The following is a 27,728-nucleotide window of genomic DNA, read 5'->3' on the forward strand; positions in this document are numbered from 1 at the left end:
GAGCCAATGGTTTTGGTGATTCTCTTTGCCATTGCACAACTGGCTTTGGGATTTCTAAGTTCATAACCATCAAGTCATCATCAACCACAACTGGGTCTCAGAGAAAAGCTAGAGTACTGCATGTGAAAACTAAGATCTTTGTTTCAGTTCTAAGAAGAGATTTTTCTGCATTTCCAATATTGCATTTCAAGCCTGCACATTGCAAAAGATGAGAATTTTTGCAAAAGCAGATGGGCAGCTTGAGTTTGGTTTACTCACTCCATGCAAACTGTATCCTCTCACTTTTTTCTCCCAGTCACCTGCTTCTGTCATTTGGTCAACTTCCCAGAAGAAATCTGGGCAGGCCATAATAAATTTGACAGAGCAAAAATCATCCTTGATGTAGTTTACATAGAGTGGTAGTCACCCGTGTTTTGCAGGGCATGAATCTAGGCCAGTGGCTGAAATGAGGAAACTACTGCTATCCCACATAGTTCTGGCACCTGAAAAATAACTTGAAGAAGTGCTGAAACACTTTTCCCAAAGGTTGAACTTCTTCCTAGAACCTGTTGGCAACCTGCCATCAGAATGAAAACCTGAAGACTTATTCCCTCTACTCACACCTTTTCACTCTCTTGGCAAACACCTCACTGCCCAGGGACCTCATTCAGAAGTCATCCTTTGGTTTCATGTTAACCAATACTTCATCTGGCTGCTCACAGAGAAGGAGAATTTTAAATCATTTTCTTCACAGCCAATTTGTCTTCAGTTTTCTTAATATCCAAAGGCAGCAGCTCTGGTATGGCCTAAGTGCAGGACTTGGCCCCGGGCTGGAAAATGGGGAGGTGGGGCAGAATGAGACCTTCATAATCCAAGAGGAAATGGTCAGTGACCTGCTACACCACCTAAACATCCCTAAGTCTATGGGACCAGATGGGCTGCACCCAAGAGTACTGAAGGAGTTGGTGGATGCACTCACCAAGCCTCTTCTTGTAATTTACCAGCAGTCCTGGCTAACTGAGGAGGTCTCAGTGGACTGGAGGGTAGCAAATGTACCCATCCACCAGAAAGCCAAAAAGGACAATCCAGGGAACTAGAGACCTGTCACTCTGAACAAGTAGTTTACTGGGTTTCTTTTAAGTTCCTTTGTTACACCTGATTGCTCATAATTGAAAATGTAGTCATATCTGCATTCCTGGCTCCGCCAATAAGCCACTCTATTTTCTTACCATTCTGAAGCACTCCCCAAGCTTCTGCTAATAATTTTGCTTGACCTTTATTAAAGATCAAGCATCAGCCGGCAATTAGATTTGGTGATCCCTTTGGTGATTGAGGCTCAGTGATTTACTGTAAATTATAAATAGTTCAAATGTTTCATTATGCTTATTCTTTCTACAAGCTTTGTGGCCAGGTAAGCACTGACATGACATTCACTGTTAAATGATCTCATTAAACTTCTTAAATTAAGTGGTGCAACACTTCACCTGCCACATTATCCAAGGACTCCTGCAATGTACATTAAACATTCAGCAACAATAGATGCTCTACCATAGTTCACCTTGTTGGGAGTGAAATTTCAGTCCCTGAACATAAGGTTGACTACCTGATGCTGTTTGTCAGAGACAATAAATAATGAAGACCATGTAAAGTAAGAGGTTAAGGGCATCAATAGCTTTACCACAGAATTTTGAAAGAGGCTCTCAAAACAAGACTTTATATAATTCTAAAATACCACTAAAATTGAAAAAAGTTAAGGAAAAGGAAGGTAGATACTGGTTTCTTCCATTCCTTCATCAGTATAATGAATGTGAGAGATGGTTTACTGACCACTGTAAAGGTATGTGTCCTTTTTCATTCACAACCCCAGAGCAAAAGGAGAGGCAGTCACACAACCTCCTACCTCAGAGCTGCTTGTAAAGTTTGTCTTTAGCCCTTTCATCCCTTGTCTTCCTGCTGAGAATGTTGTAAGAGCTGAATGGAGTCAAGGTTGGATAACGCACCACATCATTGCACTTAGGCAAATAAATAGCACATTGATAGCACATGGATAGGGACCTCCTCTGTGCTAGATGCTGGACCTACAGACTCCACAACACAAACTAAATATTAAGGCATGAGGAAGAATAATAGGAGTATCTGAATTTTCTGGCTTTAACATTTTATTTTCCACGTTTTTAATTGCTTCCCTGCCAAAAGGAATGGTTCTAATTTACCCCCCTGCCTTTACATAGTATGATTTTTGACATCTGCTTCTGGATATTCCTTCTGAAGGATGACAGGCTCCCAGCAATTGTAATGTAGCCTGTGAACATACCAGACTGCTCCCCAGACAGATTTAGGCTTCATCACATAGTATTAACCTCACATACTGAATGTTGTTTTCTGACTTATAAGGCTGGATTAGCTCTTATTATCAGAAGAGAAGTAGTAAAAGTTTGAGTGTTGCAGATGGAATGGCAGATGGGAAGCAAAAGCTTAATGTGAAGAAGGTCTGGCTAAAAACTATTAATACACAAAAATCATATGTTTGTATGCAGGAAAACCTAGCAAAAGCCACTGCAATATGACTAACGGGTGAAAGAAGACGAAACTGCCCCTAGCCCATTATCTGGCACATCATGGCATGGGGTCTGAAAGAAGGAAAATACACCCTCAAACACTCTACTATTCCCTGGAAAAACAATCACCTCTCTATGGGGTACGCAGGGAGGCAATGCCTTCCTAAAGATTATAAAGAATATTAATTTATAGCAACTCCACTATGAAAATGAACTGGACTCATATATATTTGATGAAATAACGTTTTCTAGGGTTTGTAAGCTGCAATATTCTATATTCAAAAACTTTAGCAGTACCTGTAAGTCTCTGCCATTATAGTTGTAGCACCAAAAAAGGCTTTTTACATTTTGTTGAAATGCACAGTGTGGAAAGGAAGCACATCTCCACCAGTTCTGGTAACAGACAACTTCAACAGGAAGGGAAGTGAGAACTTCAGAGGCCTGCCTGGCTGCTGAGAGCCCACTCTGAGGCTCTGAGAGTGGCTGTGATGGAGAAGCACAACCTTCCAGAATTTCCCCCAAGAACAAATGAGTGCCTGGAATTTTTCCAGCGAGTTTGAATGACTGCAAGATACCACAGCATTATAACGAAGAATCCATTAACACCGAACTGACTACAGTCTACTCAACAAATCCTGTGATTGTTTATGACCAGTTCTCACAAAATCCTTCCTAAAGCATGTGCTCCTGGGTTTTTCACTTCAGTGGGGATTTCTGAGTAGCAGCTTCAGGAAGGGACCCATAATTTGAGAGATATCTTGCAGAAACATAATTAGCAAAAGACAATGAAATAATATGTTTCTTTTCTATGAGCATAAAAAAGCCTGTTATGTCATCACTTACTCAGAAAATCACCCAAGAAAGTTACTTCCCCGTTCATCAATTAATTTCAACATTCAGGGAAACAGAGAATTTCCTCTTTCCCTCTTCTTGATAATTCTTACAGCCTAAAATCAACAGTTCACAGACACTAGTTATTAGGTTTTTGGAGGTTTTTTCCTTGTTTTGTTTTTGTTTGGTTTTTTTTTTAAGGACTATTTACTTTTGCACAATGTAGTAAACCTTACAGAATGCAGCTATCAGACTTGGATTATGCAAATCCAGAAAGACTACAATTTCACTTAAAATCATGAGCCTTGTCATGTGGTGGTATGTGAAGTTCTTTGCCTGACACCATCTCAATAAAGATATTCAGGCAATGCTTGGCACTGAAGATGTAACTGACTCCTAGCAACTTACTTCTCACCTCTACCATCATTATCTTCTGCAGAAAAAGTACTTAAAAAAAGGAAGAGGAGAACATCACCTTCACTGAATCTGTTCTTGTACCTTCAATACTTTCTGAGACATCAAATCAAACTGTTGACCAGAGCCCTGGGAGGGAAGAATCTCTCCACACCTCGAGTTCTTTTGCTCCAATACTTGCTGCTACTTCACCTATCCTCTCTTGCAGTTGCCTCTTGCTAGTAGTAACAAATAAATGGAGAAGCCCGTCCTACCTGGGAAAAACTGAAGAACTAGCCTGCCAGGTAAGCTGCAGACACAGAGTACAATAAGACGATTGTCTCCTTGGCTAATCTGTGGCTGTCAGACACCAGCCTCACCAGGAGGAGTCTCCTGTTGTATGACAGAAGAAACTGCCACTCTGACCCCAGTTTCCTGCAGCACAGCATGGACATGCCATCCTTTATATCCTTCAATACCTATTTCCTCTAAGGACAAAGGCGTGCATTTTTAGAATACTCATTGTACCTGATTGGGTAGTCAGCAGCACTGAGGTTGATGAAGAAATCCCATGGCCAGTCGTTCATCTCCATTAAGTCCCTCATGGCCTGCAGGTAGGTGGTCAGAAGACTTGCTCCTCCCCAGATAGTTGCCATTCTCCAAGAAGTGACTCTCACATTTGGGTACTGGTTAGCAAACTGGAGCACTTGCCGGTGCAAGTAATTGGATCGCTTTACAGGAGAAAAAAATAATACATTCAAGTTACTCTATTCAAAAGTGTCCCTCCCTGTATTCACTAATCACCAACTCCTCGACTCACTGAGCATTGCCACTGCTTTGCCCTCACTATGGCACACAACATTCTTTTGCTAAATGCTAATTTGGAGACATACGGACACTCCTATTTATGTTTTTTTTATTACAACTACAGTAATCCCTCATCAGTGTAACTTGCTCTTATTTATCATTTGTCATCAGTATATACCAAAGGGCTCTTATAAAGGAGGTGTCTGTTACTGCCTCACTTTGGCCCACGGCACCTTGGGTCATCTCTCTATCCAGTGGGCCACCACTGTCAGTTTGCATCAGCTTATCAATTACTGTTAACTAAATGTACAACAGACAGATATGGACATTCACAATCATATAAAGAGAAATGAAGGCTGTCACAGAGAAGAAAGAAAAAAATCCCAACAAACCAAAGAGAGGCTCCAAACATATAACAGATGGAGAGATGAAAAGTGACACACACTCTGTGCAGCAGAGGTAAAGAGAAGACGAAGATGATGACAAAGATGGGTAGACTGACAGATGGTGAGACAGGCAATTTATAACCAGTGATATATTACCTTGTCAACATGAATGTAATAAAAATGGTCTTTATGGTAAATAGCCTTAAACATGCGTTGGAGTTGCCGAGAAGCTCTGCCATGAACAACCAAGACAAATGCGATCCTGACTGGGTTGGCTGGCATGTATTCTACGGAGTCCTCATCCCACTGTACATTGTTGTTGGCTTTTCCTGTTCAAAAACAAAGCACAGAACATCTCTGAGTGTATCCACAGGGCAGGGGTGCAGAGAGCAGTATACATTTCACCTCAGCTCTTTCTTCAAAAACAGTTTCTAACAAGAAGAGAAAACTCATGAAGGGTGACAGCCTGCAGACCATCAAGGTTGTACCCCTCTCCTCCACCACCGTACACCTCAGGAGCAGCAGCCATCTCAGCCTTCCCCACAGAGCCCTGCCCATGTGCCTCAACCTGCACACAGCTGCATGAATGCAGATAAGTAGCAGTTTGTTTGTGAGTTGGACCAAGCTCTATCTGGGTACACACATTTTCATCTTCAAAGGAATTATCTCCAAGTTTCTAAGCACTGTTCAAAATATTTGAAAAACACAAAGGTCACCTTCCCCTCTGCTCCCCCAGAAATGAAACCCCCTGTTTATCAGAAGATCAGCACAGTTTTGCTGAGAAGCTGGTGAAACTGCTGCTTAACAGCTGCTGAGGATTATCTCCACTGATAGCATTTATTTGTAACAGTAGATGTATCCTGGAATATTTAAATGACAACCTACATATCTTTACTTCTTCCTGTAGGAAAGGGGCTCTTACAATCCTGCTTAAAATTTATGTTAATTTTTATTTTAACTGACACATTTCTGGTCTCAATTTTCTAAAGCAAACACCTTAGTATAAGGTTAAGATAGGATGTACCAAAACATTTTTACTCAGGAATTTAAAGTGCTTTGTTTTTGGCTTGTATAACAGCTCTTCAACTCAAAAACCTGAACACAATGTAAGAAAAATACAATTTCATTAAAAAAAGTGAGATTTATTCTTCAGTTAAACAACCCTGAGTGCTCCAACCTTATAACGAAAAGAAAAAATTAGGAATAACCTGAAATTTTCAATATAAGCAGAACAAAGAAAGTGCCTCAAAGCTCAAAAAAACTCTTCTGCCCCAGTTTTCCTCTTGCATATTTTAACTTTTTTCTTTTTTAAAGGCAGTATCATTGTCTCATATTTTACTTAGTCCCTTCCCCCACCATCCTCCCGAAAAGGTGTAATTTTTCCAAGTCCTAAGATCTGAGTTGTTACTTTGGCTTATTTCCTCTAAAAGGTAAATCTATTTGGCAATCTCGGAAAGTCTGAACTTCTGGTTATACTGAAAATATATATATAACTATTGGAAATGCATATGAACGTGGGGAGGACTGAAACATTCATTTCTCACTATAAGGAAAGGATTGGAAACGGCCATGCATGGGCTGAACCAGCTAAAAGCAGCAGCTGCGATCCCGTGTGAGAAGAACACACCTGCCTTCAACCATACAGAACACTTTGGTCAAATAAGATATTTCAAACTCAATGCACAACAAAGTTCTTAATAACCAGCTCAAAAAAACTCCCCAGCCAGGCAAGCAACCACAGACGGGACAGGATTTGAATCTGCTTTGTTTGAGAGTCATGTCTCCCCTGCCCTCTCAGATTGTGTTTTACATTCTTTTATAGGAGCTACTAATAACCTTTATTTCTTTTTCCTCACCATCAAAAAAGCTGTTTTCTTCCTATCTTCCCAAGAAAAGCCAATTAATTGTCCAAGTGAGTTAGAGATACACTGATGCCATTTAGCAGATTCCAGGTGTACAGTGCAGACATTCATACTATTAGAGGTCAGAATTTCCTAATTGACTCAAATTTGATGGAGACTCAGGAAAAAACCCTCAGCAAACCTGGGACAATAAGAGGTGTATCTTCTAAAAGCTAATGAATCCCTCAAGTTTGAAAGAAGCATGAAACCCTAAGGAGCTCCTAGCTCTGTATTGTTCTGGCCATTCAACAGAATACCTCTGAAGAGAAACACCTGGATGCTGCTGACTTCATCTGAACACAGCTGCATCCACTTACCCTGCCCTGATAGCACGAATCAATGCACAGAAGACACCAGAAGAGTTATTTCTGTGTAGTTCAGCACACTATTTACTGCCACTACATCCATAAATGCAATCAGGAGCCCTGTTGTTAGAGCAGGAGTAGTAGCCATGATCACTCTGAAGAGGCAGAGCTCTGCAGGCCCTAGTTAAACTCAGGAACAGGCCCACTGCCTTCAGCAGGACCATTTCTGCAGCAGTCAGCTGAGTGGTAGTTGCCCAACTCAGATTTCCACTATAAACTCCTCTTTTTCAATTGCTCACAACTTATAACAACACAGCAGGTTAAAAATTTCCATGCTTGGCTTTCATTTGAAAATGTTTTCCATTTTTGGTTTGAGCAAAAACAGTTTTGCCTTGTTCAAATGGCAAAAAGGCAAAAAAACCCCAAAACCATTTTTGTAACTGTCTCAGTTTAGAGGTCAGGGTGAATCACAAACCAGACGACAGAATTGCTCTCTGTTACCCTACTCCACCCTCCCAAGGGAAGATAAAAGGGGAATAAGGGAGACTTAAAGGTTGGAAATTAAAACTGGAACAGGTTTACTGGAACACAGGAAGGGGAGCAACTCGTGGGATTACAGATATATAAACTTATATACAAATACATACAAAACCTATCTCGATGATCATAGGAATAGGCTGGTGAGGGCCCCATGTGGCAAGGCCGACTCAGAAGAGGGGTCCACAGCTCCTCACAGCGCCCAGTGGAGTTGGGATTGTGCAGAGCACCTGGTGAGCTGAGAGGAAAGCAGGAGCCTCCCAGCCGAACAGAGGCCCAGGAAAAAGGGGCGGGGCTTCTGGTTCTCCTGCCTTTTATAGGGTATGGCAGGAAATGGGTGGGAATCCTGACCCCTCTTCGTTCCAACCCTCCTGGGTCCTTCAAGGTCCTTAAGACCCTCTCTCTAGTTCTTCCTATCGGTACCAATAAATCAGCTGGGCCCACTAGCAGTAACAAACCTAGTAAGCAAAGTAGTTTGAGTAATATAAAACCAACAAACTTCACTAAGCAATTTATCAGTGAGCCATCAGGACCTCATGAGAGGGGTCTTTGTCTGAGGGCTTGATAATAGCAATATTCATCTGGACTTTTCCAGAACTCTTGCTGGAGTTTAGGTCTAATGATCCATTACAGCAAGTGCCTCATTTGCCGTTAGGCTCAAGAGGAGATATTCTGTCTTCCTGCAGTATCCTCCAGCACAGACACCTTGCACAGAGAAGGTAACTCCTAAAGCACTGCTTGTGTTAATCATACTTAGATGAAAAAGCAATTTTTCCTATGCTAGAACCTAGAAAAATATCTTCAGCAACATTAATTCCAACTTTGGAATGCCAATTTTCACCTCCAGTGTAGGAAATAATTACTTTGTTTCCATGGTGGCCCAAGCAGACATCTTCTGTGAAAGAAAACATGGATTTTTTTAAATTATATTTTTTTTTATTTTAAAATTGTTATTATTATTTATATGTAAAAGGCCCACTGTTCAAGTAGAAGCGTAGAAGACCTCTCAGAGAAATAATGGTATTCACCAAAAAGTGGGGCTGAGCAGCAAGTGCAATTTTGGTGAATGTGTATACTGACAATCAACCGCCCCTGCAGAGCTCTGTGTCTCAAAAGAGATGTCCTGCTTGCTGCCAGGCCATCACCTGCTCTTCTGTGCCTCTAAGGAGTGGCATGAGCTGATTATGTTCAGCATCTTGGGGAACCAGCCCCTTTGTGTGCCAGCTGAACAGAGCATATCTATTGCCCAGACCACAGAGGGGCTGGCTTTCACCTCTAGCAAAACTATCCAAGTTCCTGATGAAGATGATTAACATGACCGGTCCTATGTGTGGCTTCTTTTAACTTGCTCAGGAAAGTAGGAGAGGTGAGATCAGCTGAGACAAACATCTGTGCAACTGCCCCAGGGGCACATGGATTTGAGAGGGATGCTTATGGTTTACAAAATGAAATGTTGCTGGTTATGTTTTCTACATTTCTTTGAAATTCCTGTTACCTGTACTTTTTATCTGTGAGTTAGCATTGAGCACTCCGGATAAAATTTCAGAAATCATGTTGAAAAGTGGATTTAAATTTTTTTTTATTTGCAGAAATGTTTTATCTCAACAACCCAAATTGAGTATTTTTAATTCTCAGACTCTACCATGAGCTACAGAAGCAATTTATGATCCTACATAAGTTCATATGATCAAGTAATCCATGAGCAAAAATCAATGCAAGGTAGGTGGGAAGCAGCGAGACATAATTTAAAGGCACTCAGTGACCAGTCCATTTAACATTAAAAAGACAGATTTCAGTAATGTTCTTTCCATGCTGAGCAGAAGCTCTGGCTTGGAACAGAGGGGCTGCTGATGTGGGCATTTTGCATCCGCATCAATTATATCAGAGGATGACAGTATAAACTGAAGGCAGTCAGAAAGAGAAGAGCTGCTGCCTTACAGCTGGACAATTCTCTTCAGGAGATGACTGTTTCTCTACAGTGAGTTTGTGAACTCATAAGCAACTTTGCATCCCTGCAGAATTTAATATAAAAAGGGAAACTTGTTGTCATTACAGAGTTGGGTTGAGTTCTGTTGCAACTCCTGTACTGGAGAGATTTCTACCTTGCCTATGAACAGAAAAAAAAAGTGCATGAAAGAAGGAAGAAAGGATGAGGGACGACACATGTAGAACTGATTCATATTTACAGTTGGATCATAAGATTAATTTGTTTCTATCTTTTCCAAATTGGAAAAAACCCGTAAGTTTCTGGTTTGGAATTTGAGAGAAAAAAATTTCCACCCCAGCTTTGTTCTCCTTCTGTTACAGCTATTTAACATTTGTGCTGCATGCAGCACTTCCAACACTCACTCAAGAACCCACTGGGATAGGTATCATCCATTAAGCAAATCCAGAAAGACACCCTGCACCAGAAAACACTGTGAACATTTTTCTCATGATCTGAAGCATTCACTGTAAGTGAAGAAATATTAGAACCTTGAGAACAAAGACCAAAATATTTTCTATCACAAGATCTGTGAAAGCAGTTAGGATAACACAGAACTGTTAAAAATCAATTCAGAAATTCAGGTTCTGTCTGTGTGTACACGTGTGTGTGCTGCAACAGCACATTTATATCCACTAAATTTCAAACAAAACCAGGGAGCATTTGGCTTGAAGCAGCCTGCCATATTTCAAACAAAAACTTCCTTCTGTCTTGCAGTCAGTCTCAAGTAGTTACTAAAACCATTTTTATGATTTGCAAATGACCAACTAATTATCAGATACCGCTATACTGCACTTGCAACACACACTAAACTTAATTTACTACGATAGTTATCTACACAGGCCAATAATCTCAGAAACAAGCTTGCTTCTCCGACTATTCTAATTATGAAAATTGTAGCATTCCTAGGAGACAAATCTCAATTATTTGTAGTTTTGCTGGAGTGTGTTAGCCAAGCATTTTCTCCCTTTCCCACTGACTCTCATGAATAAATAAATAACACTCAAAACCAACACTAAATTAATTAATGTTGAATTAGAATGAGTTTCCTAATAATAATATTTATCATATCAATTAAGAGCCAATTAGCACATCATGATCAGTGTTATTAGGGTGAATATAAAATGCCTTCTAGGTTGAGTATTAGGTTATTTTTACAACACTCAGTGACATTACTGGACTTTTAGACAGATACTGTAAAGCAGATCCAACAAGAGACACAAATATTCCTTGCAAAGACTATTCACTCCTCTTGCACCTTGTATCTTAGTTTGACTTAACATTTGGGAGGTAACACTCTTGGAAACCACTACAAAGACAAACAGATACCTGTCCCATTACAGCCCAAAGAAAATGCTGTAATAGAAGAGCTTTTCCCAGCTTGGCTCTCAGGACTAATCAGCAGCCCATTCATAGCTGGATCCCCCAGCTCAGTGTCAACATTTGTGGAGAACAACCAGCTAATCACTGAAACCAGGAGTAATTCCTGAATATGCCAGTTCTGTGACAACATACTCAAGACAAAAGGAAAAAAGCAGCCCTGTCTTTCACAGTTAACACACAAGGTGTGAAGGTTTTTTCAATGTGTGGAGCCAGCAAGCTTACTGCAGGGTGAGACACTTCAGTCAGGTCTTGTGGCCCAAGAGCTGACTCCCACCAGCAGAGTGATTCCTGCCAGGGAAACCTTGTGCTCGCTGGGAGGGGAGAGGTTACAGAAAGAAAAAAAAAGTAGTGGAAGGGTTGAGATGAGGCATGTGTTTAGATACATTGCCCATCACTAACTGTTGCTACAGATGTTCCTTTCAACAGCCCAAAACTGATGAGAACAGGAACTTGTCAAATGAGATAACTCATCCCACCACTCCCAAGAAAACAGATGACACAAACCCAGATTGAAGAATTTATAAAACCTCAGCTACTATTTGAATTTTTTTGGGCACAACTAAAGCCACACCAGCAGCACTCTGGCTTCTACAAAACCAGCACCACAGCGTGGGGAGGTACCTGGCTCCCCTGGGCAGCTTGTTTAGCTGGTGCATGCCATGGGCCACCAGCTTGTCCTTCCTGGAGAGCCCCTGCCAGGGCTGCTGGTGATCAAGCTGTGTGTAGTCCCCTGCCCTTCTGATCCATGAGAGTGGTGAGAATCACGTGGCCCAAGTGCAGCAACGTAATTTAGATGCCTAATTTAGCACATCAGCCTCTGTAAGAGCCCACAGATACAGACTCCCCAGAGGCTGTTCAGGTGATAGCATCAGAGGCAGAATTGGGCAGAGTGGCAACAAGTCTCCTTTCTGCTGATATGACTCAGGTTTCTCTCAGCCAATACTGGTGGACCATATGCAGTCTCCTCTGGTACTGTACACTTGTTTACCTGGAGACACAGGTTCTGGCAGTCCAGAGGTGCTCTCAGGTCCTGCAGTTTGCCCTAAGAGCACCTAAACTAGACAGCTGACTACTGATTGAGGTGGCCTGAATTACACACTAGAGGATGCTTTGCTACACATGGATTACATCCCAGCTTGGACACCAATGACAGGCTCACCACCGTTCATGCCAGAGCCAACAACCGGCTTCAGAGTAAGCTCTTCTCTACACTGAAGCATTTTGCTCCCCCTCCCTGTTGGAGAAGTCTTTAGATTTCTTGTGCAGGATAAGAAGAAAACAGAAAATGTCCTTATTTCAGTTCAGACCTTCCCTTCTGCCTCAAATCATCAGCAACTTCAGTCCTTCAAGGACCAGAAACTTGAAAGCCAACCGGTTACTACGGAGCAACCAAGGCATACATTAAACATGAAAGCAACAATATCAACCTAACAAATCCCAAGCATAACAGCAACAGAGCTCTATCAAGGCCCATGCCTCAAATTAGCATTTGAAACAGCCTTTGCTGATCCCAGGGCCTGTTTCTGTGTTTTGCAGTGTGTTTGGAGACTGGCACATCCATAACCTTTACTCCATCTCTTCCTGTCATGCTCACAGCACAAATAATCAATAAAGAGCGAAAACACGAGCAATTACATAGTTAAAATGAGTCTGTACTTCACATAACCTCCCAGGAGCTATTTATGTACTGTTAAGACTAATAAGAAATGAATAGGTAGATAAAAGCATGTTTGTTACCTGCCTGATCAATGTCTTCCCATTCTGTTTTACTGTGCTATCATCTCTCAAGTCCTATGTAAAGTATCTTTTCTACATACATTCTTAAGAAATTAACAGTCAATCATTATTATCAGATGGTGTAAGGCTGGGACCAAGTTAATTTATACCATACCAAGATCTGTCTGCTAACTCAAAATTAATCCTTCCTTTGAGATTCCCACTACATTTGTTTCCTATTTTTTAAATGCCGAATCGGAAGGACAGAGTCTGTCTTTATTCTGTGCCCAAAATAATTTTGAACATAATGTTGGAAACAGACAAAAAAAGTCAAGACTTTCACAGGTATTTTACATAGTTAGTTAAAAAAGGTCTAGTGACATACTGAGAATAAAGACTGACTCTAGCAAAATCAAAATCAAACCCACCTACCTGGGCCTTGTGCCCATGTCTGATAAAATGTAAAAGTTTAGTCTTAGGTTTTACCTGACACTAGTTGTACTGCAAGTGGAATTAATAGGAATTTTACAATAAACTCAAAAGAGAGAGAAGAGATAAACAGCACATGTCTGGGCAGATTCACTCCAAAGCTGCCAGGTTTTGCTTACTCCACATCCCTTTGAATTAAGCTTTAAGGATTTCAAAAGCTGCAGGACTGGTACACAGCTGAGCGCTTTTAAGAATCTTGCACTGTGGCAATACATGATGTGTGAGACATTAGATTAATGTATGTGTATGTACCATAAATACATATATGCCTTGTGGGTGTATGTAAACACTGTAGGCATTGGTAGGTAAGTAATAATTGGCATTGAAATATTTAGGCTAAAATGCTACACCTGAAAAACCAGCTTCCCACAGAAACAGATGCAGTTTCTGCATTCAGAGTGTCCATTTTTCAGCACGTGTGCTGACACACAGCTATTGTCAAGTATCTTTTATGTCAAAGGTTTTCCCAAATGACACAAAGTGAATCTCCTCCCAAGCAAGAGAGGTGCAGAAGTGTGGCCATTTCATTTCTGCAGGCTTTCCCCTATAGCACCTGTGATTTCTTGTTATCTCTGGCCAGCAAAACCAGTGTGATATGGGGACGTTAGCTCCAGTGTTAGCAGATTCACTTCCAGCTCTGCAGATCACAAGCGTGAGCTCAGCTGGTACTCCCAGCAAGATCAGGACATTTCCAGCCTCCCTGCTCCAAGTTCCCTAGCTTGTCACCCACTGTTTAAAGGCTCCTTAAGTGAAAAAGTTATTTTGATGAGCCTAAGTGGGAGCCATTAAGACAGGAATTAGAGCACAAAGTACTTTTCAAAGATCTGTGCCTTCTCTTACATTGGCAATAATGTATACAATCATTTTACTTTTCTCTGTACTCCCTACATAAAGTACTTCTAATATGTCCATCTGAATAGTAACATGTGAATTATTTTATCACTGATAGGTTCTTGTACTTCAAAAAGCTTGCTACCATTTGTACTGCTTAAAGGATGAGCATGAATAATTTTACTCAACACAGGAGAAAAAGGGGACTTATCTCTCAGTATGTTACTTGTCAGACAGAGAAATACAAGCTAACTATATTGTGACATTTCCAACAGCAAATAGATTCTACTGTAAGCAATTAACACTGGTTCCCTTGGCAGACTTCAAAAGATTACTCATATGGTATGCTAAGTGATAGTAACATTTGAATAAAAAATTACAGCACACTACTTTAGCTAGATTTTAATATATGGACAGGTCGGAACACAGGAGAAAAAGATTGATGTAACTTCTTGCACTGGCCACCCTTATACTGCAAAACTGCTCATTAACATGGAAAATGTTCAAGAGTTAAATATGCGCATTTTTAGAAAAAAAACAAGCGCTAGTGACAATAAGTAGTCTGAATCTAATTAAAATGGAGAATCTTGGTCTGTGTACAACAACCCACATCTCTCTTGCTGGAGACGGGAAAGGTAAGGCTGGGCTCTCCTTTCTGGCTGGAATGCTTTCCAGAAGCTGCTTCTGATCAGGAGGGATTAGGGAAGATGGCTTAAGAAGAAAATCATGGAGCATTAATCCTCTAAACATTTCATAGCCAACGTATCTTTAATACAATCCCTCTAATCCAATTAGGGTGCCTTGAAAATCATATCATGAATTCCATACTTCATTGTGATTGCTTCTGTGCGAGTGAAACATCAATTTTAAAGACAGCTGCTAAATGCCTTCTCTGCTTTCCAGCCCTCTCTCTGCTGCAACTAAACCCAAACTGCCCTCAAAGAGGCTATCTCCAGCCCTGCAATCTGCACTAGCAGAAAACATGCTGCTTTAGCAGCAAACACACTCACCCTGACACATTAGTCAGGGTGAGCATTCCCAGCAATTCCAAAAACTCACCACACAGAAGACAGGTTTTAGATATTAAAATCTCTTTCATTCATAAACATACATGAGAAACTGAAGATACAATTTTAACTTCCCATTTCACACCTGAATAACAGTTACTTAGAAACGCCCCTAACAAGAACAAGTGAACCACAGCACTAGCAAGTGGATGTGGTTTCTGCCTTTTAACCAATTTATCCCTTTGAACCAATGAGGAAAACAATTCCTAAAACAGTATTTTTGTAAGCAAGGAACAAATTACTACCCATTCCATCTCAACTGAGCTTGATATTTTAAACATCTCATTTTTGGAGAGGTTTTCAGAAGGATATTTATTCACGCTTACATTTATGGGCAAAGAACAGAAAACAGTAGTGTAATCTTGTTGCTCAAATAAAGGACTTTCACTCTACTGCTCCATCACTGTATAAAATGATCCCATTAACATTCCACTAGAGGAAAACAAAGGAAAATCAAATTGCTGGCAAAGGAAAATGTTCAACAAAAGCAAAATAGAGTGATTTTTCTGTATTTCACTAGACATTTCAGTTTTGTTGATAAAAAACTCAATGTGCAGAAAATGTCATTTTATTGACTAAGTAAGTTACTGGCTGCTGCTGGAAGCATCTGGGGAGAATCAGTATGTGAAATACATTCTTGTAATAATACCATAACTTATAAACCAGAGTTACAAATTTCTCTCAGATTTTAACAAGGCTACGATGCCCCTGGATGTACTTAAAACAGTGACTTGCAGAAAAGTCCACTCTATAACTCAAAAGATTAATGCCTGTGAAATGTTTAAAATAAAAAACATTAATGCTGATCTTTCATGGACAAAACCAATAATGGATATTATTTCTAAAATTATTTTAGTTCTGCTCCTCAGGAGTGTCTCCACTTCACATAAGCAGTCACAGCCACTATTTGGCAGCAGACACTTGCCACTTACTGCAGTTGGGACTGATCCTGCCCTTCCATCACTGCCAACCGCTTTGCTGGCAAGCTTTTAGCAGGACCTTGGCTTCAGAGAGGCTCTGCTCATGCACAGCTTATCCCACACCACTGAATTTGGGGAGTTTGGCAGAAGTGAGCATTATGTATTAGCATGGATCTCCAGGAATAACTTAACAGTGCAGAGTACTACAAGACAGGGCATGTGTCCAAGTAGTTATGCATTTTAATGAAGTACAGTAAATGCTAAAAAATGCTTCAAAGCTCTAGATGTAATTCAGTAGCATTGGCTTCCAATATATTTTTTTTCTTGCCACCTGCTCAGTCATACAAAGCTATTTGAACTCTCCTATCACAAGGTGAGGCTTAAAGAAAACCCCAGAAAAACAGAAGCATTGCATTTAGATGTAATTCAGTTCCTCCTCCTCTAAAAAGAAGGAGCCCCAAACTGAACAAATTCATTCACAGCTTGGCTTTTATGGTACAGTAGGACATAAAAATCATCAACTGGCAGCAACACTGCTAAGTAAAGCTAATTTAGGAGATGAAAAAGTGTGAAACACAAGAAACATCTCACAGACTGTAAAATTACATCTTTATTTAAAAAAGAAACCAGGGAAAATTAGAAATACTGGCAGAGCACAGTGGTAACAACCAAAAGGCTCCCTGGCTGTCAGTTGGTTAAAGTTTGCCAGTAAATGCAGACTCCCGGACTGAAGAGCAAGTGCTCTGCAGCCCTCAGACACTGAACACGAGTCACAGCAACTCACACAAGGCAGGTTAAGCCAGTCCTGATAAAAATTAATAGTTTGAGAATCCTCAGGAAGAGGAGGATGAGGAGGTGGAGGGAGCAAGACAGACAGGGAAAAAGCCCCAACAGGTTTGTTGCATAAATAGTTCTATATTTCACTACCTGCAAGGGTAGGATCAGTAAGGATCCTCATGCTAGCACCACGAGTACAGAAAGGTACAAAATTACTGCACCAGAGAGTCAGGAATCATTGAAGTCTCTAATTACTGTGGCAGCTGCTGCTGCAAAAACTTCCATGTGTCTGCGGACTATCAGGAATGTATCGTTCTCATAGCTTAAAAGCTAACTCCCCCAGATTATATTTAACTGTAGCTAAGGATAGATATCACTTTTTAAGGCCAGGAGTTAACGAGCAGTAGCAATGTAAATCTTTTCAGGTCATCTGCTGAATTCCTTTCAGTCCCTCTCCTGCTATGCAGCAGGAGTCATCCATCTGAAATCAATGGAGAATCAGCAGTGTAAAATTAGAAACAAAAGAGAATTAGGATGTCTGAGCTGAATATTGCTCACTTTGCTCATGTTCCAGCTCTGAACAATTCTTGATCTATATAAACGCAGGTTAACTTTGAGCTCCCTCAGCAATCCCCCATTTAACTAAAAGAATCAAACTTAGCTGCAATTCCTTTCAAATATAATTTCTTTTCAAATACCTTTATTTTGACATCAAAAGAATGATGAAAAATCTCTTCATGTTACTTCTCAAGACAGCATTGCTAGAAGGCAAACTGTTTATTCATACACACCCCACTCACTCCCTTACTTCTGTGAGTCTGACAGGGCAGTACCCATCACCTGGCCCCAGTAAAACAGTAACTTTTGAGGATCCTTCTCCTTGTGCCTCAGGGGTACCTCCCTCTGGAAAACAGCTCCCTACCAGTCTGAGCACCTGGGTCCTGCCACACTCACTTGAAGTGCTGGAAGACTGTAGATCCAATTAATATTGTCAAAAATACAGGCCAAAGTTGCTTGAGGATGCTTAGAAGTGTTTCCAGTGCTATATAACTAATTTTCTCTGCAGGTGACACTGTGATTCCTTAACAGTTTCTGCCCGTGCCTCCTTTTACAACTCAGCTAGTCTTGCTGTAACCTTCCTTTAAAACACAGTCGAGTTGTCTCACAGACACAGAGTTCAATTCTCTTAATATCTTATCAGTCTGAGTATTTATTTCTAGAGTCAGAAAAAAAGTCTTTCTTTCACATTACAGAATCACAGAATATCTTGAGTTGGAGGAGACTCATTACGATCACTCAGTCCAGTCCCTTGCTCCTTGCAGGACAACCTAAAAACTAACCCATATGAGTAGGAACATTGTCCAGGTGCCAACATGAATTTCCTTCAAAGCATTTGGTGCCAGCTTGCTCATCTACAAGCCTGCAGTGTGCAGACTCACTGCCTGCTCAGGGACTGCACAAAATAACTGTTTATTGAAAACACTGCATCTAATTCTGAAGTTTAAGAATAAAGTATTATGTTTCCTATTAAAGCCAGGTTACTGCTTAACTATTCTAGTTTATTCATGTTAAACAATCCTTTCCCTTTTTATGTTTACATTCAATGTAAAGGTACTGCTTATCATCAACTGAAAAAAGTTTAAAACATTACCACCAAAGATCCATGTTAAAAAAAAGAAACCTAGAGAACATAAACCTCCTTTAGCTAAGACAGGTGAATTAATTTTCTCAGAATGAACTTCCTGAATTTTCCTTAATTTCCTCAGAAGGAAACATTTTAGAATACTTCAGACTATTATTTTAGAATAGGCCAAGTGAAAAGCAAAGCAGTTTGCTTACCACCCTGACCTTACTGTCACAGTAAGTACTAACTTATCCATAATGTAAAACCACTTTTAATTTCTGGAATTACTCTTAATGTAAATTAATTCAATATCTTACGACACTGAGTATTTACTGTTCCGACAGGAACAGTTCCATAGAGTTGAAGACAACATGTGAAACAGAATGCCTTTTTGCTGACAACCCTTTTATTAGAATAAAATCACCCTCAAAATTCAAAAGTCAACAGGTATTGGTGAGGGTTAAATGTTACGTTAAATGAAGAAGTATTTAAAAATAACAATTATTCCTGACACTGTAATTACTAGTGTATAATGCCAAAAGAACATAGACCTTTTGCCAAAGGTGATCTGAGTGTTAATATGAAACCCAACATGTGCTCATTTTAATTACATATGTGCCTGCTGAGAACACATGATAGAGTCCAAAAAGCTAATTCATTGTCAGCATGACAGCAAGAACAAATATTAAATCTTGCACACCAAGTTTTCCACATTACCAATTACCACACAAAAATAGGACGCATTGCAAATGTGGTAATCAGCATGGAAGCAAAATGTAAACAAAATTTTGCTAAATAGAGCTCAACTCTGAGCGAGCAGTGGGTACAGGAAATCTCAAAATAGTTCATGCTTTCTTTTCAAAAGCAGCAGCATTCAGTTGGTCAAACTCTGACCCTACTTACACCGGGTTTGCACTGACTTTCAGCATGTTGACCCTCACTGGCACAGTAATAAAGTAGCAACACTTGTCTATAAACCTCATTAGTTTGTTAAAGTACACTCTTAAATTGCTAATTCTATTTAGCAATATAAAAGAGCAGTTCAAAATTGATTGGTTTTGTTGTTGTTGTTGTTTTTTTCTTTTCGTACTTAACCTTAAATTTTCTGCCGTTCAAAGATATTACTGAGTGTTTTTGTGTTCTCCTTCAAGTCCCTGGCAGATTTCTGGCACTGAAAACATGTTAGGAGTCAGCTTATACCTCTTAACCCATACTAGCATGCTAACACACATTTTGATTTACTTTTAATTATGGGCATACTCATGCATCACTCAGTATTTTCTAAAGAAAGTGCCTGGAGTATGAGGAGAACCCAGAGTCAATGCACACCAATGAGCTAACCCTGGAGAAATGAGACATAAACACAATTTTGAAGGCAGCAGAGACCCAGCCAATACTTCTAACTGCATCTTTATGTGCCTTTTTGTTGCTTTACTGATGCATTATTAATTAATAACTACTAAGCCTTCCCAACAGAGCACTTTAAATAACAGTTGAATTCCTTTATGGATGATTATGAATCGTAGAAGTATGCCTGCATGTTCAAAGCAATAAACAAGCCCAGGTAGGGAGCCTGAACTCCTGGTGAAACTGCTCTTTGAAGCTTGAAATTTTAGGGATGCTAAATACCTACTGTGTAGTGCTACATAATCTCCAGTCTAACTTAATCCAACTAATCTGAAGAAATGTAGGATTTTGTGTTTTCCCTCACCATAGGCAAATGCTGCTCAAAGGGAAGATGGTGGCCTTTTAGAAAAGCTGCAGGGTTGGATAGGTTCACTGCTTTATCCAAATGAAGCTATGCCAATTTAGGCCAGCTAACAATCACCACTTTTAGTTCTCAACCAAGATAATGAAAAGAAAATTGTCAAATCATAATTATTTCTACTCAAGATTTATGCAAACGATGAAATATGTTTCACTAGCTTTGAAATGTATTATTCAGGGATGATGCAAGGTTTTAACATATTGATCGAATTCTGGACAAATTTGGGAAGTTTTGGAGGTTTATTTAGGGCAGCTTTGTGCTATTGCAGTTGGATAGTTTTAGCTATAGATTGAAATGAATTTGTAATGCTTGAAGATGAGAACGCATCTGGAGTCCTTATTTATCCATAGGATAATTTTTTCCATCTCCACCTCAAAAAAAAAAAAGTTCCCTTCTATTCAGAGAAATTTCCAGCATCAGTGTTAAACAATATTGCCACCTTTAAGGCAGAAAGGAACTTCCACATCTTATTCACTCTTCATTAAGTTTAGTTACCAGCTGAATAAGGATTCTATTTTTTTCGCCTATTGACTGTGCTTAATATTTCTTTCTAGGGTTTAAACTGGTACATAGACAGCAAAAGGGAGGCCTCAGCTGTGGTCACTGATCCTATTATCTGCCCTCTAGATAAATAATCCAGGCTCTGGTCATATTACACTTGGTAGATCAGAAAAACCCTCGAATTATCTATACTATATTTTCTGGACAATGCAATACAAAATTATTAATCTGCATTTAGGCAAACTCTGGGCAAGAGAACATATGTGAGAGCACATGCAGGGCAGAGCACAAGTGCATCAAGGTTTCCCAGTACATGAGGGGAGTCAGGGGCCATTTGCATGGGATCAGCCTTATCCACTAGCTCTGCAGGACAAATCCAAATGCCATACTGTGACTTTGTTTCCAACTCTTCCAAGGCCCCATGTTTCTTTTCCACTGATCCACTACACAGCTGCCTGGGCATAAATCAGTCAAAGGTAGACTTAGTCATCTGGAGCAGAGTCTTGGCAAAGTAATCATCACCTTTTGCCACTCTTTGCCTCCAGGAACAAAGCACCTCACAGACTTTTGGAAGGATTTGTGTGTGCCCTCTGAGGACAGCCAGCATATGAATGTCATCTCACCCCATCCTGTTCAGTCCTGGTGAAAATATTTACTCATCTTTCAAAGCAAACAGAATTTGCTCTCAATTCACCAGATGAAGTACTGCTATATTTTCTCTCTAATATTTCTTTCTGTCTCCTAATCTGAATTCTTCTGGTTTATGACTCAGTCCTTCTACAGGGATTCATAGCAAATAGAAAGAATAATCTCTTTCCTACTTTCAGATATTAAGATGGATCATTATTCCTCCTGATATGTTAGAAGATATTTATCAGTTTGAGTTATGAGGCCTTTCTGACTGTGAAGATTTAAACATCGATTTAATGCCAACTTAAAGACTCCTAAAAGTGTAATAGATTGCATTAGATAAATAATTTAACAATAAAAGGTATATCAAGGCAGACATTATAGCAACCTTCCACCAATCAATCACCATTTTCCATGTTTATCCAATTTTCATCTCAAGGCTCTGTACATCAAATTGCCTAGACATATACTACACAATTGAAATAACTTCATCATTGAATAAAATTGCATAGCCATTAAAATTCTCTAATATCAAGACACAGCTGACATTATGTTAAATATTCCCTTCAATTCCATGGAGTAATAAATTCTGACCTAAATCAAATCTTTCATGGATAGCTGATTCATAATGAAAAATTACTGTTTTGTCACTTTACTGTAGGAGATTTACTGTGGAAACTAATACAGCACTGGGCAGTCTTTGAAGTGTTTGATAATTAAAAATACAGTTCCCTCCCTAGCCACCTTGAAGCAAAGGGAATGCACATGCTAATTACTACCAGATCAAGCACTACTGTGCTGCTTTTCCAATGTCTCCAACGCAGAAACAACCAAATGATACACTACACAACTGATACTTCTTACAGTAGTCATCAACCAGTAGCCATCACACACAAGTTCCTGTGCCAGGCTGAAGCTGCTGAGATGAACAGATTAAAACGGAGAGGAAACTGCAGAAAACGTTTCCTAGGATTTCACATGCCTCATTGTGGTGTGAAGCTGCAGAACCACTCCAAGAGGGATGTGGTAATAAATTGGTTTGAAAGTGCAGCAAGTGAGACAGGAACTACAGTTAGACTGTTCCCTTACCTGCCCTCATTGCTCCAGCAAAACACAAGAGCTTTTGAGGGATAGAACTGTAGATTCTAGCACTTAAATTAAGTGACTTCAGAGAAACTTCGTTACCATTTTGCTCCTTAGAGATACTTGTTAAGAAGACTCCTTTAACAGACTCAGAAAAAGTTATTACATTGTAACAAAATTATTTCAAAGTCTCTTGATAAACAGGATTTAAAATCCAATTTAATACCACACTAACAACATTACCACCACGCACAATTTTTCATCTGCATATATTTGCAATGGAGTTAAGTACCTGTCATCCTTTCCATATACATGGCATGAGTTGCCTGAGATGTCCCAAAAAGCCTCTGACATATAAAGGAATGAAACTCAAGTTTCCACAAAGCTAGTCTAGGGCTTACTTTCTAGTTTGTGCTTATAATGTTGGTTTATGATATGGTGTAATGGGGTATATTCCTTCTGTCACTCTTTAGCTGGGATCTCTCTAATGACTTCTCTGAGTAATCACATCCCCAGGTGACAATATAATAAACAGACTTTGAAAAATGTTCTTTCATCATAGGGACAACAAAAGAACATTTTTTTTTCCCCCTTCATCTAAATGAGACTTCTGCTTGGATGGATTCCAGGATAACTCTTCAAGCCATTTCAAGCTTGCACTGAGGCTCTTTAATATCAAACTTATTTCTCGACTAAATTTTTGCAGTCTGCAGCATTAGAAAGAAAACATCAAGAAAAACACAAAGATGATCCTATCTGCCTGTTTGGCAAATTATGCTATCAATGGCTATAAATGACCAAGAAAAATGACAACATGTGAGCTTGTGTGTTAACTGCAGTCTTTTCATTGTAAATGATGGAGCTGAATCTAATGGGATTTCTCATTAAGAAGATCCAGAAGTGAACCATTTAAAATACTTTCCTTTTTTGCTGACTAGTTGAAGAATGCCAGAGACATCTGAAGCCCCCTCACAGTACTCCTGGGGAGCCTGACAGAAGTGATTCACCCGTTAGCTTTTCAGGAGGTTGCTGGTAGAACATTTTCAGAATCAGACTGCCATAAACCTGTTCTTATTCCCAAAATACTGGATGGAGGTGCTTTGCTTTGGACTGTACACCTCCATTGACTGGTAAGACGAGAATCCCCAGCCCTGAATACATCTTTTCTCTTCTTGATCTTTGCTTGCTCCTGTAGGAACAAAATATCTTATTTTTCCTCAGTGATCTTAAAAGTATGGAGACAGAAATGCATAGACATTGCAGGGTGCACTGATAAGGGTTACTAAATAAAGTTACTGAAACAGGGCATCATTTAAGTGAGGTCATCAAAGCTAGTGCAATATGTATCATTTAGACCTCTAGCCCACTTTGCTTTTAATACTTCATGAAAAGCTTGGTTTTGTCTTTACCTCCTGGCAGAAAACAATAGAATTGTTTACAAAAACACATCAGGTCCACACAGCCTCACTCTGCTGTGGTTTGGCAAAGCCGGTGTGTGTTCTGGACAGGTCTTATTCATAACTCATCCCAGCCACACATCTCATTAGCCATTTGCTTCTTTTGGCAAGGTGGGCAAGAGAGCCAGGCTGGGTCCTCCTGTCCAGCTTTCCCTTCCATAAGGGAGTATATTCCTTACAATGCTTTTGAATGAGCAACCAAAGAATATGGCTCTTTTTCAGGCAGAGAGAATGACTTTGGGACAGATCCTGAAACCTGTTCACAGACTTAGGAGATATATTAGTGAAGTTCTTTCAGAGCTCCTACACCTAGGTCCTGTGCAAAAGAGAAAGTACAAATGGGTAAAACATATAATGCAGCAAATTCCTCTTTTAAAACTCCTTTATCCTCCGTACTATTCAGTAAATTGCCAAGAAAGAATCACAGCCCACAAATAGGTAGAGAACATGAAAATGTACAGTTCTGTTTGGTCATGCCCAACAATATGATGCAACACAGCTACACACAGCAAACACACAAGCTTTCAGCTCAGAAATAGCATGGTTTAAAATACTCCACTGCATGGTCATATCCATTGGCTGGATGGAAAACTTCATTTCCAATTAAAAACACAGGTGAGTAAGCAGCAGACTGCTTAAACTGCTGTGTACAGCTGGTCACAAACAAGGATGCCCTCTCACCAGCAAAGTGTTTCTCTTGCAACTTTTAATGAGTGATACAAATCAATCAAGATTTCAACAAAACATTTGTTTCAGCAAGGAAGTCTTCACAAAAGAGAAGCAATCACCTTGCAGCAAAGTAAACGATACAAGCAATTATATTCTAGTTACATGGAGGGCTGCCTTGAACTTCAGTTGGGTAATGAGGTTTCCAATGAGATTTGTAGAAAAAGATCCTTTCAACAGACAGCAGCTTTTTTGCTTTTTTTTTTTGTGGTGCTTCCTGAGATCAACAACTGTTACAGACTACCATGCTTCAAGGACAACTGGTCACTGAAGTAAGCAAATGCAAGCTAAAGGAATTTACAATGAACTGGGAGATGAGCTCTGTCCATGAGCTTCTTCAAACTGATGTGATATCTTTACGGTACCATAAAGATTTCATGTTCAAACTCAGAAAGCTGGCCCCCAAACCAACAGCATGACAGGGCTCAGAAGAGTGTCCTCCTACAAGAATCTTCATTTGCCATGCTAGTGATTCCTCAGAGTATATGGCAAGGTGAGGAGAGCAGCTTTTCCCGAGGACAGAGGGGTTTGTTTTCCTCAACACCTGGCACAACCCAAAGACAGCATCCACACTGCTATTAATAAAACAGTGTGCAGCCTTGGCTGCAGTGACCACGAGATGGTGGAGTTCAGGATCCTGTGTGGGAGGAACAGAATACCCAACAGGACCAGAACCCTGGACTTCCACAGAGCAAACTTCAGCCTCTTCTATCAATTGTTAAGGGAAGTCCAATGGGACAGAGTGCTAGAAGGTAAAGGGGCTCAAGATAGCTGGTCAACACTCAAGGACCACTTCTTGCAAGCACAGGATCAGTGTGTCCCAATGGGTAGAAAATCTAGTAGGGGAGCTAGGAGACCAGCGTGGTTAAAACGGAACTGCTGGGCAAACTCAAGTGGAAAAGGAAAATCTATAGATTGTGGAAGGAGGGGCTGGTCACTTGGGAGGAATATAGGAATGTTGTCAGAGAATGTAGGGAGGCAACTAGGAAAGCTAAGGCCTCCTTGGAACTTAACCTTTCAAGTCGGGTTAAGGACAATAGAAAGGGCTTTTTCAAATACATAGCCGACAAAACTAACACCAGAAGCAATACAGGCCCACTGTTGAATGAGGTGGGTGCCCTGGTGACAGAGGATATAAAGAAGGCAGAGGTGCTGAATGCCTTTCTTTGCCTCTGTCTTTACTCCTGCAGGTGTTCCCCATGAGCCCCAGTTTCATATAGCCCCAGAAGAAGTCAAGATAAAGGAGGAGTTTGCTAAGGTAGATGAGGATTGGGTTAGGGATCAGTTGCGTAACCTGGACATCCATAAATCGATGGGTCCGGATGAAATGCATCCAAGGGTGCTGAGGGAGCTGGCGGAGGTCATTGCTAGTCCACTCTCCATCATCTTCAGTAAGTCATGGGTAAAAGGAGAGGTGCCTGAGGACTGGAGGATAGCAAATGTCACTCCAGTCTACAAGAAGGGCAAGAAGGTGGACCCGGGTAACTATAGACCGGTCAGCCTCACCTCCATCCCTGGAAAGGTGATGGAACAACTTGTCCTTGGCACTATCTCTAGGCATATCAAGGACATGGGGGTCATCAAGAGCAGTCAACATGGTTTTACCAAGGGTAAGTCATGTCTGACTAACCTTATAGCCTTCTATGAGGAAATTACTAGGTGGAGAGATGATGGTAGAGCGGTAGATGTGGTATACCCTGATTTCAGTAAAGCATTTGACACGGTTTCCCACAGCATCCTTGTAGATAAGTTGATCAAGTATGGGTTTGATGATTAGGCAAGTGAGGTGGATCAAGAACTGGTTGAAAGGAAGAAGTCAGAGAGTTGTAGTCAATGGGGCAGAATCTAGCTGGAGGTGTGTGACTAGTGGAGTCCCTTAGGGGTCGGTACTGGGACCGGTGTTGTTCAACATCTTCATCAACGACCTGGATGAGGGTACAGAGTGTACTCTCAGCAAGTTTGCTGATGACACCAAGCTGGGAGGAGTGGCTGACACACCAGAAGGCTGTGCTGCCATTCAGAGAGACCTAGACAGGCTGGAGACTTGGGCGGGGAAAAACCTGATGAAGTTCAACAAGGGCAAGTGTAAAGTTTTGCATTTGGGGAAGAAAAACGCCACGTACCAGTACAGGTTGGGGGCTGACCTGCTTGAGAGCAGTGTAGGTGAAAAGGACCTGGGGGTCCTGGTGGACAGGAGGATGACCATGAGCCAGCAGTGTGCCCTTGTGGCTAAGAAGGTCAATGGCATCCTGGGGTGTATTAGAAAGGGTGTGGTTAGTCGGTCAAGAGAGGTTCTCCTCCCCCTCTATTCTGCATTGGTGAGGCCACATCTGGAATATTGTGTCCAGTTCTGGGCCCCTCAGTTCAAGAAGGACAGGCAGCTGCTTGAAAGAGTCCAGCGCAGAGCCACAAAGATGATTAAGGGAGTGGAACGTCTCCCTTATGAGGAAAGGCTGAGGGAGCTGGGTGTCTTTAGCTTGGAGAAAAGGAGACTGAGGGGTGACCTCATCAATGTCTACAAGTACGTAAAGGGTGAGTGTCAAGAAGATGGAGTTAAGCTTTTTTCAGTGATGACCAGTGATAGGACAAGGAGTAATGGATACAAATTGGAGCATAGGAGGTTTAAGGTGAATATCAGAAAAAATTTTTTTACTGTGAGAAGGACAGAGCACTGGAACAGGCTGCCCAGAGACGTTGTGGAGTCTTCTTCACTGGAGACATTCAAAACCCGCCTGCACGCCTTCCTGTGTGATGTACTCTAGGTGACCCTGCTCTGGCAGGGAGGTTGGACTAGATGATCTTTCGAGGTCCCTTCCAACCCCTAGGATTCTATGATTCTATGAAGTTTTTGCTGAATTTCACTGCCAGTGGAGAACAAGGTCCCTTCAAAACACAGCCAGCATGTACACACAGTAATGATAAATAGGAAACTTGAAACCAAGTCTGAACTGATCCTTCATATGCTTACCGACAAGCTCAGTGTGTACTGACCACTGACAACCTAAACACACCCATTCTCTCTAGTCTAGACAAAAGCACATTTTGGGGAGGTGGAAGGGCATTTCTTCAAAATTT

General features: G+C 40.6%; 1 protein-coding gene across 1 annotated transcript in view; it reads right to left on the reverse strand.

The window, feature by feature from the left end:
* Positions 1–27,728, reverse strand: part of XYLT1 (xylosyltransferase 1) — a 193,141-nt gene that overhangs the window by 61,010 nt on the left and 104,403 nt on the right. The window contains exons 3-4 of the mRNA XM_051632422.1: positions 5,111–5,283; positions 4,290–4,492 (exon numbers count right to left, since the gene is read on the reverse strand). Of these exons, the coding sequence (XP_051488382.1) occupies positions 4,290–4,492; positions 5,111–5,283 (376 nt within the window). The remainder of the gene's footprint in view (positions 1–4,289; positions 4,493–5,110; positions 5,284–27,728) is intronic.

This window comes from Apus apus, chromosome 14 (assembly GCF_020740795.1).
Source record: "Apus apus isolate bApuApu2 chromosome 14, bApuApu2.pri.cur, whole genome shotgun sequence".
NCBI classification, from domain to species: domain Eukaryota; kingdom Metazoa; phylum Chordata; class Aves; order Apodiformes; family Apodidae; genus Apus; species Apus apus.